We start from the raw sequence: 18,267 nt of genomic DNA on the forward strand, positions 1-18,267 counted from the left end.
TTGTAGTTGTAGTACATTTTCTGCTCTGGAGAAGCCAGCTTTCAGAGCCCCAAACACTTGGCACTTTCTTTTTTCTTGCTTGAGCAAAGAAGAGGCCAAACCACACTTCATCAATAACGTAAAAAAAGGGAATTTTGGTGTTCTTGCCCCTATTTACAAAGTTCCATTCCATCGGCCTTATGTCAGACTACAGAATGTTTTCTCTATGTCCTATTTCACTTGAAATTTTAATTATGCCTGCATACCCATTAGGCTGCAGCAATTTGAAACAAAGTACTACTAATAAGGGACTAAATGATCCGCATATTGCGTACGCTAATAGACATTTGTGATACAAATGTAATGCAAAAAAAAAGAGTGGTCAGGAGTAAAATGGAACACAACATTCGAAAAAAACGCAACCAGGAGATCCCTTGGGCTTGTTTTTTACATGGCAATTGATCTGTATTTTTTTCCATTACCAAACAAGCCCTTGTGCAGCCTAGATTCGCTGTGTTAGCAGTCAGTATTCAGGAACTCCGGATTTCAACTTACAGCTGCGAAGAGTGAGTGAGAGAGATAGCTAGAGAGAGAGAGAGAGAAACGGACAAAGATATGCGTTAAGGAAGAAGGCTTTCTTGCGCCGCAACAAAGGCCTTTTTATACACGAGAACGAAAGGCGAGAAAAAGAAGAAGATATAAAAACGGAAAAGGGAAAGAAAAAGAACAAAAAAGGGACAAACGGAGCAACAACGACGGCGCCGCTCTGGCGCCGCGCCCACAGTGGAAAGTCCGCCCCGTGCGGCGCGGGCGCGCCCACCACGAGCGGAAGAGCGATCAGGATCGGAGCTAGCTAGCTCCTGCTGGCGGCGGCCGCGGACTCCTCGGCGACGGCGGCGAGCTTCTGGAGATTGAGCCTGACGACGGTGTCGGTGAACATGCGCGTGTCCTCCTCGGTGTTGCCCTCGGGCACGTCGACGACGTAGGACTCGACGACGACGCAGTAGGGCGGGCCGCCGGCGGGCTGGCGCTGGAACTCGGTGACGGAGGTGACGGAGCGGTAGTTGCGGAGGCGGTGGTCGCCGCCGACGACGCGGAAGCTGAGGATGTGGCGGTCGTCGTCCAGCACCTCGAGGCGCTCGGTGCTGGTGGAGGCCGGGAGGCCCGACACCACGGTGACCTCGCGCACGCTGCCGACGCTGGCGCCGTCACCGGCGGCGAGCGCGCAGGTGTGCACGAAGTACTTGTACCGCTGCGGGTTGTCGAAGCTGCGCACGATGGGCCACACCGCGCGCACCGGCGCCGACACGCGCTGCGCCACCAGCGACGTGCACGTCGCCGGCCCCGCGCCGGAGCCCGCGCGCGAGCGGCCCGGGAACGTGTGGTGCTCGCGGACCGTGCCCTCCAGCGCCCGCGCCTCCGCCTCCGTCAGCGTCGCGCGCAGCGCCCGCTCCACGTGCGCCTCCATGCTCTCGATACCTCGCTCGCTCTCTTGTTTGTCTCGTGCTTGCGTTCGATGGGTCTGGGTTGGTTATATGTATACAAGCAACCAGGGCGAGAGGTGAGTGCAGAACTGCGGAATAATCTCACGTTTTGCAAGGAAGCCGACGAGCATGGCCTTTTCCACCACCGAGCATCACAACATTCGTAAACCATGTGTTTCAATGGACCAATAAATATTAATATTGAACCACCAGTTAAAAAGGAGATACAAAGCTAAAATTATTTCAGTGATTCTAATATCCCAGCATTTTTTTTGAAATGTACGATTGAAACCGCGATTCAAGCTGCATTCAAGCTGCAGGGTTCCAATGGCTGGAGGTTTCTTATCTGGTAACGGCCTTCTCCGGTGCAGCGCTGATGCTTCTTTGGCGAGCAATAATCCAAGTTAGGGTTTGGGATTTTGAGGTCGAAGGAGTCTCACATGCCGCTACGGTCTCGAGCTAGGTTAGGGGATGTCTACAGAAATGCAAAATGCAGCCATCTAGAGTGACATATGATTTCGATAATCAATGATAACATAGATAGATCAATGGACTAATATATTCTAGGGAAAAGTACAGTTTACACACTTAAACTATCGTAAAAGTCAATTTTCAACCTTAAACTATAAAATCGGATAAGAGAGGTCGTCCAATTGTCAAAACCGGGCAAATTTGGCCCTTAGGCTGGTTTCAAAGGTGGTTTTCCATTTTGTGAAAATTAAAATATTCAAATTTGAACTAAAAAGTTTATAAATAATTCATTTCAAATCTAAAAAATATGAAATGAGTATCGAATTTTTTCTAAAAACGTAACCTTTCTATTGGCACTATTCTTGTCGGTTATTCGGATCCATTTTTTTATATTCATAGTATTTGGTTGCTTGTAGTTATGCCTATTATTTTTTAATAAATAAGATTCAAATAGAGCAATGATAGATAGGTTACATTTTTAGAAAAAATTTGGTACTAGTTTCATATTTTTCTGATTTAAAATAAATTAATTTTGATTTTTTAGATCTAATTAGAATTTTTATTTAAAAAAATTACAAAACCACCTTCGAAACCACCCTAAGAGCCAAATTTGCCCGGTTTCAACAGTTGGATAACCTCTCTTATCCGATTTTATAGTTTAAGGTTGAAAATCGGACTTTTACATAGTTCAAGGGTGTAAATAGGACTTTTCCTCCTATATTTTCTATAAGAATGTCTATGGTTAGGTCTCATTGATGTACCAAGAGAAGCCACGAAGATGGGATAAAAAAAAAGAAATGAATTGGATTTGTCCTATGAATTTTTGATATGGTCATTTCTCTACAATCTTGTAGAACTCTTCACAAATTTTCCATAGAATTCAAGATTGTCAAAATCATATTCTAGAGTGAAAAAGGTTGTGCAAAATATAAATACTAAAAAAATGTACACACCTTACAATTCAAGCTAAAGAAAAGGAATGCTTAGGATAATCTGGAGTTCAAAAAAATCCATTGTATATCATGACGTTCACAATAATTTTACATCAAAGTTTTGTCTAGAGATAGTGAAAAATAACTTGATCAGTTGGCATCATATACACATAAGTATGACAATGGTAAAACTGAACATGTACGAGTTTTCATATGCGAATTACATAAGGAAGATGCAAAGTTTGGATTGACTAGGTTATATATGTAGACTAATTTAGTGTTCACATAGTAATATCATGAGATTTTTCAGGGATCGTAAAAGCAAAAGTAATATTTTTCAACTGATAGTTCAAGCAAGGTACATGCCAGATGGTTGTTCACACAGGAGTAACATCTAGTTTGAGATGTTAAAGTCATAAATACGCATCACTCCGCCATTTGAAAATGCTAAAGTCCAGAGAAAACCTTTCACACATGAGAAGACTGATATGCCACGAAGGTGCTAAGAGTGACTATCCAAGGTATCTAGCATAAGATTAGAGAGAATTAGTGCAAGTTTAGGTGCAAGGTGTTACGCCTGGACCTAAGTATGATCCACTCTTATAAGTTTGGTACGCTGACTCCTTAGAGCCTTGGGGGCTCGCTAGCAAGTTTGTCGACTCTCGCGCTAAGTCTAGAGCGGTGACAATATATTTATGCGGGGATGTGAAGACCCTTACCTTGGTGCTAAGAGAGACTTGCTCATACTGCAAAGAGAAGATGATGCCAAATGACCAAAAGAGAGACTTGCTCATACTTAGCATGCGAGTGGCTCGCCTAACTTGGTGCTCACTTTTTTGGTAGAGTTTTGGTTGTTAGAAGCTTTTGGGTACCTTTTATCCACCATTACCATTGGATAGAATCCATGTGCCATGTTTGCAACACCTTGCTCATCTCTTACTCACCGCATTTATGCTTTTTATTTAATTTCTTGCAATCTATCTTTGTACAGTACTTTCCTATAGAGGATAGTTTGATATTGTTGGGTATATAGGTTGCAAAATTCTTTTTGCAGTAGAATGGCCACACTAGATTAAAAAAATCTAGATATAAATGTTTAGGTTTATGTCGAGCAAAGTTTTTATTGGACAGAAGTAATTATGAAGAGTTCTAATTTATATTCTCCCTTTATTAGGATGGCCGCACAGTCCTTAAGATGCCTGGAAATAAAAAAGCAGGCTGGTATAGTGGTAGCGGCAGGCGTGGGTGCGGGGCAGCGGGCATGCTATCACTTACGGGCGGTGAGAGACTACTAATGAGCTATGCCTATTATAGTCCATCAAAGATAAGTTAGTGTGGTGATAAGACAACAGGTAACGATGCAAAAGGGACGTAGACGCGGTTTTATGGATGAAATGCTTGCTGGTGCTGGTGAAGAGAGAGAAGCGAGAGGGAAAAAATGGGCTCCAAAGGAGAAAAGCGCGGGAGACAGATGATGAACAAGAGCCATTGGATGTCGATCTAACACTCCAAATGGAGTGCTTACAATATCCAAATCACCTAGGATGATCATTAAATACAAAAAAATGGCATGATATTGTTTCAAACCATTGATTTTTTTTCATCTATACAGTCGACAGTCTATCCAATGTGTCTTATCTGTTTATGATTCTTCTTCTCCATTAAATTGCATCAACTCTCTCTTCTTTTGCATTTAGGTATTGGTTCAATTACCTCTTCCATGATTCTCCATAATCTCAACATACAACATTCTAGCTCCAGACCCATGTACCACTCTGCTGTTTTCTATCGCTCCCATTAAATTAATTAACACTACCCAAAAGCGTAAGTTCACCTCAACATAGTAAGTAAAGCGAAAAGTCCAAATTACCTCTTCAAATATATATAGTATGACTAAACTCTAGATAACCCCTGAACGGCTGAACCTTTCAATCGGTGTGTCGAGAATTTTCCCTTTGGGTCTGCCGAGACGTATGCGCATTCACGCGCCGAAGCGGCCAAAGTCTATTTCCAACGCCGCGGCCCGCCGATCTCGTGCGCGCGCCGTCGCGGTGTCTGGCCGCGGGGGCTACCGGGCTAGCTTAGCTAGCGGACAAACGGGGCCAGCTCCGATCCCCGTCACCACCTGGTGTTTCTCTTCCCGGCGCGCCGTACGTCGCCGGCCGGTTTGGCGCCGTCCGCTGCCGACTAGCGGCGCTGACGACGCTGCACCGCAGGGCCTTCACTGGGAGGGCCCCCGCTCTGGCTGGCGCCGTAGACGACAAGACTACAAGAGGCTCATGATATCTACAAGGGAAGCTTCGGGGTATCCTTCCATTCTCGATTTCACCATGTTCATACCTGCTACGCCACCGAAATTATTTGCCAGGTTTGGCATTTGGGTCCGTGAGGCGTGCGGCCCGCAGGGCCCCCAGTTCCAGCACTCCAGCCCATTACCTCACTGCTATTCCAAGGCAAGAACTGCAGGACCGAAGGCAAGAACTCAGGGTACAGGACTGCAGGTATTTTGTTCATTTAGTCCTTTTCTTCAGTTTCAAGTCGTCCAGAGTTCAGAAGGACTGGTGATTAGTGAAGTAGCGTATTTGATTTGTTTGTCGTGTATCCCTTTATTTTATTGTTTTCATCTTTTATGCAACCCGGAGTTGAGTAGGTACGATTCTTGTATATATTCCAATGATATGAAATTACATTATGGCCTCCATTTTACTATTGTTCTATTTTGCTAGGCCCATTCTAGAATTTGGCATAGGGCCACGGATTTCGCCAAGACGGTCCTGTTTGGGTGTCTAACAAGTCTTTTTTTTTCACTGAACAGGTGATGTTAAACCATCGGTAGGAAAACTGTAAAGCCTGTTTCATTTTCATGTTTAAGCGCCATCATTAGCATGTAATATATAGAACTCGACAATGCAAGCAGCTCGTGTGGTACAACCATTCTGAAACCAAACTTGAGTGGTAAATGGTTATGCTTCCAATATCTTTTTCCTATAAAAATTGAATGTATTGGGTAAGAGAGTTGAAATAAACCAATGGAATTAACAGTTCAGTTGGTGCAAAGTGACTTCAAGAACGGTTACTTCACAGGATCAATGCCACACACATCAAGTTTGTGACCACCTCCTCAACGGTGCAATCAATCGAAACGCTTCAGTCTCCAGTAGTGTCTTCCATCCTACTACTGCAGAACATATGAGAGTTGCAGTTTCGAAATGCGTAAGAAACATGATCTTATAAGACTATTATTATGATTTTGGTGATTGAGCCATAATATAGTCAATAGGATTAACAAGTTTGTGAGATTATGTTTGTAGGATTTGTAGATCCTATGGATGTGGTCCAATCCATACCCAAGATGTCCAAATTACTGTCAAAATGCCAAATCATAGTAAAAAGCCAGAGATGGATTGGAAAAGTGATAGCAGAAATCAAGGCGTCGGATAAACCGACAGGATCGGTGCAATTGGAAATTGCAACTAGATCAAGTGCTAAAGAACCCAGTAGCGTCGGATGAACTGACGCTATGGAAATAGACGGTGATGCATTGCACAGTTGATATGACTGTTCGCACGGAAGGTCCATAAGGTTTTGTCAAAATGTGCTTCTGCATCGGATGAACCAACGGTGCAAAAAGATGCGTGGATGTATCGGTGCTTTGAGTAAACAGGGCATGTCAAGCACCGGATTAACCGACACCCGTCGGTGCAATACGTCGGTGCAATGATGCCAGCAGAAGGGGGTTGTTATGATTCAATGGCTACTATGCAATCTCTTTGTGACCGGATAAACCGACACCTGTGATCGGATCATCCGACGCTTTCTGCTTTTTTTTGGGAAAGTTGTTGCCAACAGCTATGGCTGGATCTCTAGCCTATATAAACACTTCCCTCGAGTCATTTGAGGCTGCTGGAGTCCAGAGGAAGCTCATACACATTCAAGAGGACATCGTAGCCACCATAGTGCTAGACTTTAGCACAATCTTTGAGAGTGTTAATGCTAGATTAGACCAAGAGAGAGTGAAAGAGCAAGATGTAGCTGGCTTGTATTTGGTTCTAGAGTGAACCACCGCTGTGATCTTGGTGTGCCGGCTTTTTGGAGTCTTGGTGACTCGCTGGCAAATCATCAATCCTCTGGTTTTGTGTGGAGCGGTAACGACAGCTTTATGCAGGGGATAAGGAGACTCCTCCTTCGTGGGAAGCTCCGTAGTGAAAACGGCGTCAAGGTGACCGGTGCAAGAGGTGATGAGCATTGTCTTTGTGGCAAGACTTCACCTACTTGGCGTGAGACTTAGTGGCAAGACCAAACTCTTGATCGGAAGAGACTTGGTGACTGGGAGCGTACTTTGATGGAGCTCCAACGTGGACTAGGGGTGGCTTTAGCCCACCCATACCACAGGAAAAAAACAACGTGCCGAGTTTGCATTTCCCGAATCCACTCAATTAGGTTTCCGCACTTCTTACTTGCAACTTGTGTGGCTTTACTTCCATAGAGTAGAATCAAGCTAGAATTGGCTATAGTTTGTAAACCTATTATTTTGGATGGGTTATAACACTAGATGAACCGTAGTTGCACACCTAGATAGCATGTTCTAGTCTATATTTGTACAATTTAGTTGAAACCATAGATTAAGATTTTAAGTGTGCCTAATTTACCCCCTCCCACTCTTAGGCTACAAGCACCGCTTCCTTTCAAAATGCCCCTCATCTTGCGCTTCATTATTAGACTTCCTGATGCATTTGCATATTTTGTATTTAACAAAGAGGAACAGCTTGTCAAAAAAAAAATTATTGGAACGTTTAGCCATGAAAATTTCTTCACTTGAGTGTCTTGTCCTCTTGTGCACAAATATATATTGTAGTAACAGATTTGCATCTTGCAAGTCACAAGGTGATTTAGACCACTTCCGTTAGTCTTTGCTCCCTTCATTCTAAAATATATCATTTTTTTTCAGATTCACTCCGCTGATGCTCACGCTGTAACTGCTTTTTTAATAGCTGAGTGTATCTGCTTGATTCAGTGTCTGAAGCTTTATGAACAAATCTTGGTTCGTTAAAAAAAAAATTCACTGACGGCCCGATAAATTCCCATTAACCAAAGCCTAGGCCCAACAGGGGTCAGCACCTTCCCTCTTCCCGAGCTGCTCCAATGCTGCCGTGTCCGGAAACGCGGGGTCGGAGGGTGCAGATTCGATTCGCCTCTCGCTTCCCGCACGCCGGTCATCATGGCCGCGAGTGCGACTGCTCCCACGCCATGCATCCCATCTCCGGGGTTCTTCCCGGGACCTCAAAGCTAATCGGTAATCCCCACATCTCGAATTTCCACGGGAGAATTTCAGTTTCCTTTCGTGTTTGTGAGTTGTGATGATACTGCTGATTGGTGCGCCATTGCAGCGATCATCGGTGATTTACTCCATTTGGAATGCCAAGTCGCCAGAGTTGCATGCGCTGGAGGTTTTGTTGGACACGTTGGTAAATCGCGGGAACTAGGGTTCAATGTTTCTTACATATTTTTTTAGTTGAATCATTGAATGGAGGTGGTTGCAGGCCTAGCGACTAAGGGCAGTCCTAATGCCACCGTATAGGATATTTTGCTGATTTGGCAATGCAATTAAAAAGAAAAGAGATGAAAAGTTCAAGAAACTGGATCTCATGCAAGAAAGGTTTCTCGCAAAAAATCAAAGTTGAAGAACTACATGAAATCTATTGGGATAGATATCACAAATACCAAGATAGAATTAAAGAGTGAGGAGGAAGGGGATTGGTAGAAAGAAGAGAAAGGTTATTGGAGGAATTTATTTTGTACCCACAATTACAAATTATGCATTGGGAGCTATAGTTTCTTGGGTGGTGTCTATGTGGCATGTCATATCATAGATACCACAGCATGGTTTCTTGGTTGGGACTGCCCTAAGGTTTGTGAGCTTAAATTTTGCCGAGCCAGCCGCCGAACTGGATAAGGGAGTGTTTGGATCCTGAGAGCTAATGTTTAGTCCTATCACATCATATGTTTCGATGTCAATTAGGAGGACTAAATATAAGTTAATTATAAAACTAATTGTGGAAGCCTAGGGCTAATTCTCTATTAGGCCTAATTAATTCATAATTAGCACATGTTTATTGTAGCATCACATGGGCTAATCATAATTAATTAGACTTAATAGATTGATCTCGCGAATTAGTCTAGGGGTTATGCAATTAGTTTTATCATTAATCTACATTTAATATTTTTAATTAGCAACTAAACATTCGATGCGACAGTTGATAAGAAGAATTGATGTGACAGTTGGCATAGCACTGTAACTGAACTCACCCGGTTGTTCCACTTTGATTCGAGGACTGACTGTTACTTGACCCTGATCACTTTAATTTTGCTGACACTTGATTGATGGGGCAGGACCACAGGTACCCAGTTTCTTTCAAGTAGATTATTGGGTTTTTTCTGCGGTCAGGGGTCTAATTAAATTATTTGTTTTGGAGCCATGATTTCTACTACCTAACAAAAAGGATTCATCTCCTCTATTACTCATTTCCTGAAACAAATCCGCAGTCTCAATGTCATGCACACTACAGAGTTGATTTGAAGATATATATACAAGTGCCTGAAATCAGAACAATCATTATGAGATAAGGTTCCAGTTTGTTTCTAAAAATTACATGACGATTGCAGCAGGGAAGTATGTTGCTGACTTTCAGTCTTGGTAACGGTTCTCTTGGAGAAATCAGAAATTGTGCCAGAGAATGCAGGCTGACCAGCAATCAACCTGCCAATTTGGCGAACAAATGATACTACTGGCTGCTGATGAGCATCCTTTAATAATTTAGTTAGTCATCTGCATATCTAATATAGGTTGTTATGATTTCTTTTCCAATTAATTGGAAGAGGGCACAGGGCTCTGTTGGCACGTCTTATTTCCTTTTCAGCTCTGCCTTTGTTGTCTTGGTGTTGACTGATTATTTGGCTTGTTGCCAGACATAATAATTGCAACATCAACTTTTGCAAACCATAGAGTTATGAATTTTAGTTTCTTGGGTATTAAGTCAGAATTCTGCCTGTTTGTCTCTGTAATCAATGTGCTCTTATATGTTTTTCGTATGGGAACAAATTGGCAATGTGAATTATGTTTTTTTGAGAAATATTTCGTGCGCACAGTTTCCACTGGATGCAATGTTTCTTCATTCTGAGATTTTTATATCACCTGGAAATTATATCACTAGATTAAAATTTCCCCCTGTGCCCTTCCCCCAGAAAGTAGAAAGATAGGGTATTTCTGCAGTCTGCAATATTCTTCAAGAGAATCTTCTGTATAAATTTATCACCTCTAGCCACCAAATAAATCTTCATCAAAGTTAGCATATTATGTTTTTAAGATTGCAAATGGAAAAGCATTAGCAATAAATTTTTTTTATCGAACAACGCAGGAGATTCATTAAGAAGAGAAGAAACTAGTACGAGGAGAGTTCAAGGTTATCTCCAAGACCCACACAATGCAGGCAATAATGGAACATTTCAAGGTACATTTCTTCGTGTGAGCTGAAGTCTAGCTTAGGTTATTTCCATCAGAGACAGCCATGCATACATTGGACGAAGTCAGTTCACTATCTGTCTCCTGCGTGGTGTTTAACTATTAAGCATTTCAAGAAAGTTTAGCTGTCAACAGTCAATAATACTTTGATTCCAAGCAGTAAATATTTCCACAATCTAGCAGTTTGGTAGCTTACGGTATTCAAAATGTGGCCCGAATTCGAATAACAAACCTGCACAGCCTTATACATTAAATTGGGTAGAGCCTGTGAATTAGGACCTCATTTTTAATTCTTAGTTTTTCTTAATCTTGGAGCTTGATTTTGTGTACCTTCAATTTATTTGGAATCATCTTACTAGCACTGTTATGCATAAAGGCGGAGTTGTAATTTTTCTCAGCACTGTCCTTACTCATTTGTGAAACATTTCCTTCTCACTCTATACAGTCATCATCTTTAAGTTTATCAATACGGATTACACGAGCAACATGAAAATAAATCTCCTCTCATATTTTGAGCACAAACTTTACTGGTACACGACTTGGTATATCCCTTTCCTTCTTATTCAAAAATTCTTATATCTGAAGAATGTCATTCGTCATGCTTGAAGTGGATCCTCCATTTCATTTTGCAATGAATACCATAGGTAATAGACTCTCGCTATATTGAACTACTTACTGAGAGTAGTTCAATCATCCAGCTGGAGTTAGTTCCATTCATTAAACCTAACTCCAAAACTTGTTCCCACTGCCAAAATTAAACTGGTGTTGATTTCTCATTTATTTCCAGAACTCCACGTATAAAATAATGAAGAGAACATGCCTTGACTTCTTATAGATTCAATTTGAGAACCCTGGGAGGCTGGAACTGCTATTTCAGTATCTTCATTGGATTGATGATATCTTTTATCATGTCCTGCCACAATGGTAGGTTCATGTTGAATTCCGCTTGGTATTGGCCCAATACTCAGCCACTAGTTTAGCAAAGGCTGATTGCTTGTCTTCTAACAGCTTTGCTGGTGTTTCATATTCTAGAAGCTTTCCTGCACAATTGAAAAAATCACCGTCATGAGTCGTCCATATAGAATAAGCTTTGCAGTGTACTTGTAATTGTATCATATGGGGCATTGCTAGTTTACTATCTATTGGTAGTCTGAAGGATTAATTGAAATTTTGTGCAGATGCTACATGACTGAAATGTCTTCTGTAACATACACATACCGTAGGACAGTACAAGGACCCTGTCGCTGTCTGTAACGGTTGGAACCCTATGAGCTATGGTTATCACCGTGCAACTTGAGAACTGCTGCCTGATTACTTTCTGAAGGATTGCATCTGTTGCAGAGTCGATGGATGCTGTTGCCTCATCAAGAACTAGAATTTTGTTCCTGCGGAGCAGAACTCTGCCAAGACAGAAGAGCTGACGTTGTCCAGAGCTCCAGTTATCACCATCATCACTCACTGTATAATTGTCCAACAAGAATAAACGGAATGAGTTCAGTCTCTCCTTGATGAGGTATATACTGCTTTCTGGTGGTATAGTTCTAACTTCACGTACCTACTGTATCAAGAAGAGCAGGGGTGCTGCTAATTGCTGCCTTCAGTTGACACTTCTCCAAGGCCTGGTATGTTCATCGTAAGTAGTGTAAATCAGAATACATGAATCTGTTATTGTTTATGCAGGCATATAGCAACATAATTAAGGTTAGCATGAACAAATCCGTAGAAAAGATATGCTTCTAATGCATATGGTAACTGAAGGTTCATTTAACATGGTTTTGTTAGGACTGTATTGTGCATGAATTTGTATTGCCATTCGTACACTCACTATAATTTTGCAGGCATGAAAAGTTTTACTGACCTCCCATATCTCTTGGTCGGAATGCAGGCCAAGGGGATCCAAATTGTTGCGCACAGTTCCTCTGAAAAGCGTTGGTTCTTGAGGGATAATACTCAATTTAGTTCTCAGATCCTTTAGGCCAATGGAGCAGATATCCAGCTTGTCAATAAGTATCCTCCCACCTGCCGGATCAACGAGACGGAACAACGAGCTGATAAGTGTTGATTTCCCACTTCCTGTCCTCCCTACAACCCCAATCTTGTTCCCCGCAGCAAAAGTACAAGTGATTCCTTTGAGGACAAGTGGTGCATTTGGACGGTATCTTATCTGCTCATGAAGTACAAGTCAGCGAGTCGATTTCTCAAACTTGAATGACTGGAAAAGAAATTTACAACTATTTTACCTTCAAATCTTGAAGGTCTATCCTTCCCTCCTGTGGCCATGAAGCTGGAGGCCTATTTTCTGGTATAATGGCAGGTGGCTCCGCTGGGAGGTGCATATACTGCTTGATTCGCTCAACTGAGATGATGTAGTTTTCCAAGTACGAATAAAACCTTGTCAAGAAGACCTGTGCTGCAGTCAGCGTCAAAGCATAGGAGAGGCAAAGTCCAGCAAAACCTGAAAGAAGTTCATATTGGGAACATTTAATCAACCCAAAGATACCATTTAGAAGGAAGATCTAATCATAATGGTCATGTAGCTACCTGGTGAAATTGCTCCTGGAGGAACCAGAACAAGGAACAACGCTGCTGTAATTATTGTCAAGGACTGCAGCGCCTCCACTCTTATAAGCACCCACTCTTGTGCAGCAACAGTGTGAAAGAACAGTGTCGCATCAGTGTCAATGAGCTCCATGTTGCTGTGGATGAACCTCTCTGTTGCTGCAAATGCCCTGATGGTCACCACACCAAGAATTGACTCCGATGCATAGTTCATGACAGGTGCCTTTGTCGTTCCATTAATTCTTACTAGCTCTCTAGCTGAGGATACGTAGTACCTCTTCATATTTCAATACCATGTGTCAGCTCAAAAACTCACAAGATACATTCATTTTAACTAACTAGAGTTATTTATTGCAGCGTTGTATACTGACCTGAACATATACCATGGTGATTGTAACTGGGATTGCCACAACCAAGACTTGCCAAGTTACGGTACCCATGACCAGTACTGTTGTAACAACCTCAATACTACCAGTAGTAACAAAAGCCATGGAGTAAGGTATGTCAAAGTCCAGAATGCTTAAATCTGAAGATGCCTGCACAGACCAGAACTTGTATTTCAACTTGTATTTTTTGAAAACTTAGTGATAGAATCATGATCTTGTTTTCATAGACCAAGATAAAATCAAATAAAATTCGTACCCTTGTTAAAATTCTTCCCACTGGTGTTGAGTCAAAAAATGACATGGGAGCCTTGAATACGGAATCCATTAGCCCGCTGAAGAATGCCTTGGAGGCCTTGAGCCCAAGAGTAGCTGCAAACAAGCTTCGAAAGTAGGCAAAGCAGCAACTGAAGATGGAGAGACCAGAATAGGCCCCAACAAGAAGGGCAGCACTGATGTTATCCATCTGAACAGCAACGGCCAACCAATATGTTGATGCAATCTGAAAGCATGTGAAGAGCACCTGAGAAGTACACATGCCAGAGAATTGGAAAGCTCCCTGGGATACATTTATGTAATCTTTGTATGGCTTCCATCCCAGGTCACCGATCCCCTTCTCCTCCTCTTCTGTAAGCTGGATTGTTGCTGAAGGACCTTTTGCAGCGACCTCGATGTCGCTAGCCTGCCTTGTAGCCTGCAGTGCACTTGGCGCTATGTTTTCATCAGGCACCAGTTGCCCTTGAACTTGGTTCTGTTGGCTGGCACTAGTATCCAATGCTGTGATCGAAGACTGGTGAGCTGAAACAAGTTTCTCAAATGCTGTCCCAGATTCCAGTAGTTCCGAATATTTCCCTTGCTGACTAACTTGACCGCCTTCCATTACCTGTAGAACAAATGACAGTTTATGACAAAAGGATCTTTGATATAAAAAAAAGTCCTGAATAATTATGTTCAGAATATCTACTTACCAGGATTCTACTAGTTTCAGTCAGAAATTCTACTTGGTGGGTCACAAGAACAACGGTCTTCTCAGCAAGTGCTGTCATCACACAGTCCTGCGTGAAAGTTCGCCTTAGAATTGTCTGAAGGAGAAAGCAAATCATTTTACGGATACAAATCTAGGTGGATCCCTGCAACTTACATAGAAAAGAACGGCAGCGGTGTGGGCATCAACTGCACTGAAAGGGTCATCCAGCAGATAAACATCTGCATCATTGTAGACGGCTCTTGCCAGCTGAATCCTTTGTTTCTGACCTCCACTCATGTTCAGTCCTCTCTGACCAATCTCTGTCAGGTCTCCGTGGTCGAAATTTTCGATATCCTTGTCCAGGGCACAAGATTTGATTGCCTTCTCATACAGTTCCGTGTTGAAAGGCTTCCCGAAGAGTATATTATCGCGAACAGTCCCACTCTGTATCCAGGAGTTCTGTGAAACATATGCTACCGAGCCAAATACCTCAACCTGCAAAATACAGTTTAGTCATATTCTTAGTTATAACATTATTGCAATCTTTCCCCTGCATTAAAGAGCTTCATTTCTCTGTCACTTACTGATCCTGATATTCTAGGTATCTCCCCAAGTAATGCATACAGCAGTGAAGATTTTCCTGAGCCAACTGGACCGCAGACAGCCACCTTCTCTCCTCTGCTGATGCTAAGGTTAACATTCCTCAGTGACAGATCAGCTCTGTTTGCATTCCAGCTGAAATTACCATCTTGGACTTGGACTCTGATATCAGAGTTATCTGAAGGTACTCTCTTCACATCCTCCTCTCTGATCTCATCTTCGAGAAGAAACCTCTCGATACGGTCTAACGACACTTTGTACTGGATCATCATTGTGAGGATCTCAGGAAGGAACCTCACTGGCTCAGCCATTACCCTCAGGGTGGCCAAGACCGTGAAGAGAGTGCTGGCATTCAGGGGCGCACTCCCCAAGATTGCCGTCGCGGTGTACATCACCGCGGAGACGACTGTCGGGGACATCCAGTACATGACCGCACCATAGGCCTTCTTCATCTGGGTCTCCCTCAGCCATTTGAACTCCCCGTCCCTGAGTGACCCGATCATGTTCCGGAACTTCTCCTCCCATGACTGCAGCTTGATGATCTTCATGCTGTTCAGTGTCTCGGATGTCGACCGGAGCCTCTCGTCCTGTGCAACCATGAACTTGGACTGGTAGCCTTGCAAGATCTTGGCGAATGGCACGTTGAGAAAGCCGAAGATGACCAAGGGGACTAGACCTGGAAGAGCCCCAAGCTTCAGTGCCCAGAAGAGCGTGGCAACTGCGAAGACCAGCTGAAGTGGCGAGCTCCACCCCATGTGCAGCCAGCTGATGGCGTCGCCAAGCCGGTACGCGTCGACCGCAATGTAGTTGACGATCTCGCCGGTGGAGTGGTTCTTCCTCCCCTGGCTGGACAGCCTGAGCTGCTTCTGGAAGATGACCGCCATCAACGCCGACCGGACGTGCATTCCGGTCCTCCTGGAGTCGAAGAACCAGTGCCGCTGCGACAGCGACTCGACGAGCTTCATGAGCAGCAGGCAGCCGATGAGGGCCAGGCCGACCCGGAGGTCTCTCTCCTGCTGGTTGCTGTACCACACGAACGCGAAGAGCATCAGGGGTGCCACCGCGATGGCCAGCGTTCTCAAGAAGGCGTAGAAGCCGGTGAGCAGGATCTCGCCGAGGAAGCACTTGCCCAGGACGAGGGCGAGGCTGTTGCTGCCCACGCTCCGGCGGCCCCTGGCCTTGTCGTTGACGTGGCGGCTCCAGGCCTCGGCGAACTTGTGCGAGGCGTGCTGCGCGGTGTCCTCGCCGGCGATGAACGGGATGTCGGCGAGGTCCAGCGCCTTGGAGCGGCCGAGGCGGAGCAGCGGGTTCAGCCACGAGAAGGCGAGCTGGCGGAACAGGTCAGCGCGGTACAGCTCCGAGGTTGGCGCAGCCTTGTCGCCGTCCGGGCCGATCAGAGGCTCCGACAAGCCGCCGCCATCGCGATGCCCGTCGCTCCGGCGCAGCACCAAGCCGAGCGCGCAGAGCAGCAGGAGGAGGTTCACCGGCCACGCGAGCACCTCCACGGCGTCGAGCGCGCCGCCGCCGATGAGGATCTCCGCATTGTACACGGTGACGAGCAGCGAGGGGAGCGCCCACCAGAGCACGGCCACGGCCGCCGCCGCCCTGTCCGGCTGGACGTGCAGCGAGGCCGCCAGCGCGATCCAGAACAGGGCCCTGGCGAAGTAAGGAGCCGCCGCCGCCGCGACGTCGCCCGAAGAGGCGTCCCGGAAGCCGGCGACGCCGTACCCGACGGCGGCCGCGACGCAGCACGCGGAGACGGCGACGGCCAGCCCCCGCCGCCACCACCCGCGAGTGCCGCTCCTCCGGCCTGCGCTGCCGGCCCGCCGCCGCCTGACGCAGGCGGCGGCCAGCGCGGAGACGTACGCGACGAGGAGCGCCGCATTGACGCAGTCGATGAGTGCCCTCTGCACGCACGGCGACGCGACGGCGAGCCGCCCGCAAGCCCACGAGCCTGCCGCCCCCACGCGTGGAAGCAAGCAACGATCAGCTCATCATTAGAATATTAGACGGAAAGGGTTTACACGAACGATCTAAAAATGCTGATGGAAAAAAGTCCCGTCTCCTGTTTTTACCAAGAACGGCCGTGGCCGGATCGCCCTTATCTGCCATTGCCGCTGCTCACATGCAGCGGCCGTCGACGGGAGGCGGCCGAAGAGGCGTCACCTATTCTTGGCCGGACCCGGACGGGACGGGACGGGACGGGAGGGGAGGGCAGCCCAGCCACCACCAGTCGCTCTGGCTGGTTCCGGCCCCGTCTCGTCTATCCTCCTCTCAAATCTCAATCACCGCGCGCTGTGTTATGCATGGAGGATTGGGAAGGGAAGGCCGTCGTTGGCCGCAGCTGCCTCTTCGCCGTGCGGCGCCCGGCGGAAAACTCGGACTTGTCCGCCGTCACTTTCAGAACCGGATTTCCATTCCACCGCGGGGGGAAAAATGGAATCGATCGATCGAATTGAAGGAGGCGGATCCGATTTGTTTGTCGCATGGCCTGGTCAGGCAGCTTCTGGTGTGTGTGTGTGTGTGTGTGTGTGTAACCATTGGCGTATGGCATGACGTGGCAGGGGCCTTGCCGAGGGAGGCTCATCGGGGAGGAGGAGGTAGAGGCGTACGTCTTTGTGCAGCTGAGAGAGGCCATTCTGTGCTTACGGTTACGCCCATCAAATTGTTTGGTAGCAATGGCGGCGACCTATGTTGTCTTTCTCTGCGTAGGGTTTCTGCAAGAGTTTGTCCGGGCATTTAGGATACAGCAACAGTGTTTGGACGTACGCACCGGCACCACGCATGATCCCATCTTCATGCCATCGCGTCCTAAACTGAGACTCCGTCCTAGCTCGGTGCATTTCCTACCCAAAGACATGCATGATCGGAGATGGTACCAGAACTCAATGCCCCGACCTGATATATCGATGGACTACTACGCCACTGCTACCGCGCTGCTTCTGTGCTAGCTTCAACGACAAGAGGACGTCAGAGCGAGGTCGAACGACAACCGTGGAGATGACCGGTGGTGGCGCCATGTGCGGTGCGGCCAATGCCCCGCCGCACCATGCTTGCCGCCGCCTAGTCCCGGCCCGTCGATCGGTCGTGCTGCCGGCCGCATTTAAACACTAGCGCCAGCTACTGTGAGGGCGACGCCGGCGAGAGGTGCCGAGACGTACGCGGTACGCCTGGAAACGTACGTGGTGGTGTTCCCCTCCGGATGGCAGCGTACAGTAGGGCTGGCTACAAGGAGTCCTTGTCAAAGGGCTCGTGGATCATGCGGCTGAATATACAAAACTATATGTATGCTGCCTTTTATCGTCTTGGATATATAGTTGGTTAAGCTACTTGTTTTCAACTAATATTTCTGTCACATTTGCTTTGTTAATCA

At 45.8% G+C, this 18,267-nt stretch overlaps 2 protein-coding genes across 3 annotated transcripts; both read right to left on the reverse strand.

The window, feature by feature from the left end:
• Nucleotides 1–579: 579 nt before the first annotated feature.
• On the reverse strand, nucleotides 580–1,479 carry LOC112890010 (abscisic acid receptor PYL9-like). Its single transcript, XM_025956837.1, has one exon. It carries the CDS (start codon nucleotides 1,445–1,447, stop codon nucleotides 833–835), a length of 615 nt encoding a protein of 204 aa, XP_025812622.1. The 5' UTR covers nucleotides 1,448–1,479; the 3' UTR covers nucleotides 580–832.
• A 9,307-nt stretch (nucleotides 1,480–10,786) lies between these two features.
• Nucleotides 10,787–17,237, reverse strand: LOC112888702 (ABC transporter C family member 8-like). 2 transcript variants are annotated; one of them, XR_003227906.1, is made up of 13 exons: nucleotides 16,970–17,237; nucleotides 14,879–16,848; nucleotides 14,469–14,789; nucleotides 14,296–14,382; nucleotides 13,587–14,210; nucleotides 13,316–13,480; nucleotides 12,927–13,221; nucleotides 12,626–12,840; nucleotides 12,244–12,549; nucleotides 11,941–12,004; nucleotides 11,604–11,843; nucleotides 11,206–11,425; nucleotides 10,787–11,130 (listed from the first exon to the last, which is right to left on the reverse strand). XR_003227906.1 is itself a non-coding variant. In XM_025954993.1 (12 exons), exons 1-12 carry the CDS (start codon nucleotides 17,004–17,006, stop codon nucleotides 11,316–11,318), a joined length of 4,434 nt encoding a protein of 1,477 aa, XP_025810778.1. In that variant the 5' UTR covers nucleotides 17,007–17,237; the 3' UTR covers nucleotides 10,787–11,315. The 2 variants fall into 2 exon arrangements, 1 of the variants encoding a protein (XP_025810778.1); XM_025954993.1 differs by having other exon boundaries at nucleotides 10,787–11,425.
• Nucleotides 17,238–18,267: the final 1,030 nt, after the last annotated feature.

Source organism: Panicum hallii, chromosome 4, assembly GCF_002211085.1.
Source record: "Panicum hallii strain FIL2 chromosome 4, PHallii_v3.1, whole genome shotgun sequence".
Classification (NCBI taxonomy): Eukaryota; Viridiplantae; Streptophyta; class Magnoliopsida; order Poales; family Poaceae; genus Panicum; species Panicum hallii.

What these genes read in the sequence shown, in the direction of transcription:
- LOC112890010 (XM_025956837.1), bottom strand. Translation starts at nt 1,447, where the DNA reads ATGGAGGCGCACGTGGAGCGGGCGCTGCGCGCGACGCTGACGGAGGCG.
- LOC112888702 (XM_025954993.1), bottom strand. Translation starts at nt 17,006, where the DNA reads ATGGCAGATAAGGGCGATCCGGCCACGGCCGTTCTTG. An exon ending in CTGAAACTAGTAGAATCCTG is followed by an intron (nt 14,211 to 14,295) that starts GTAAGTAGATAT and finishes TTTGTTCTACAG; the next exon opens with GTAATGGAAGGCGGTCAAGT. An exon ending in GGTCCTTGTACTGTCCTACG is followed by an intron (nt 11,426 to 11,603) that starts GTATGTGTATGT and finishes TCAATTGTGCAG; the next exon opens with GAAAGCTTCTAGAATATGAA.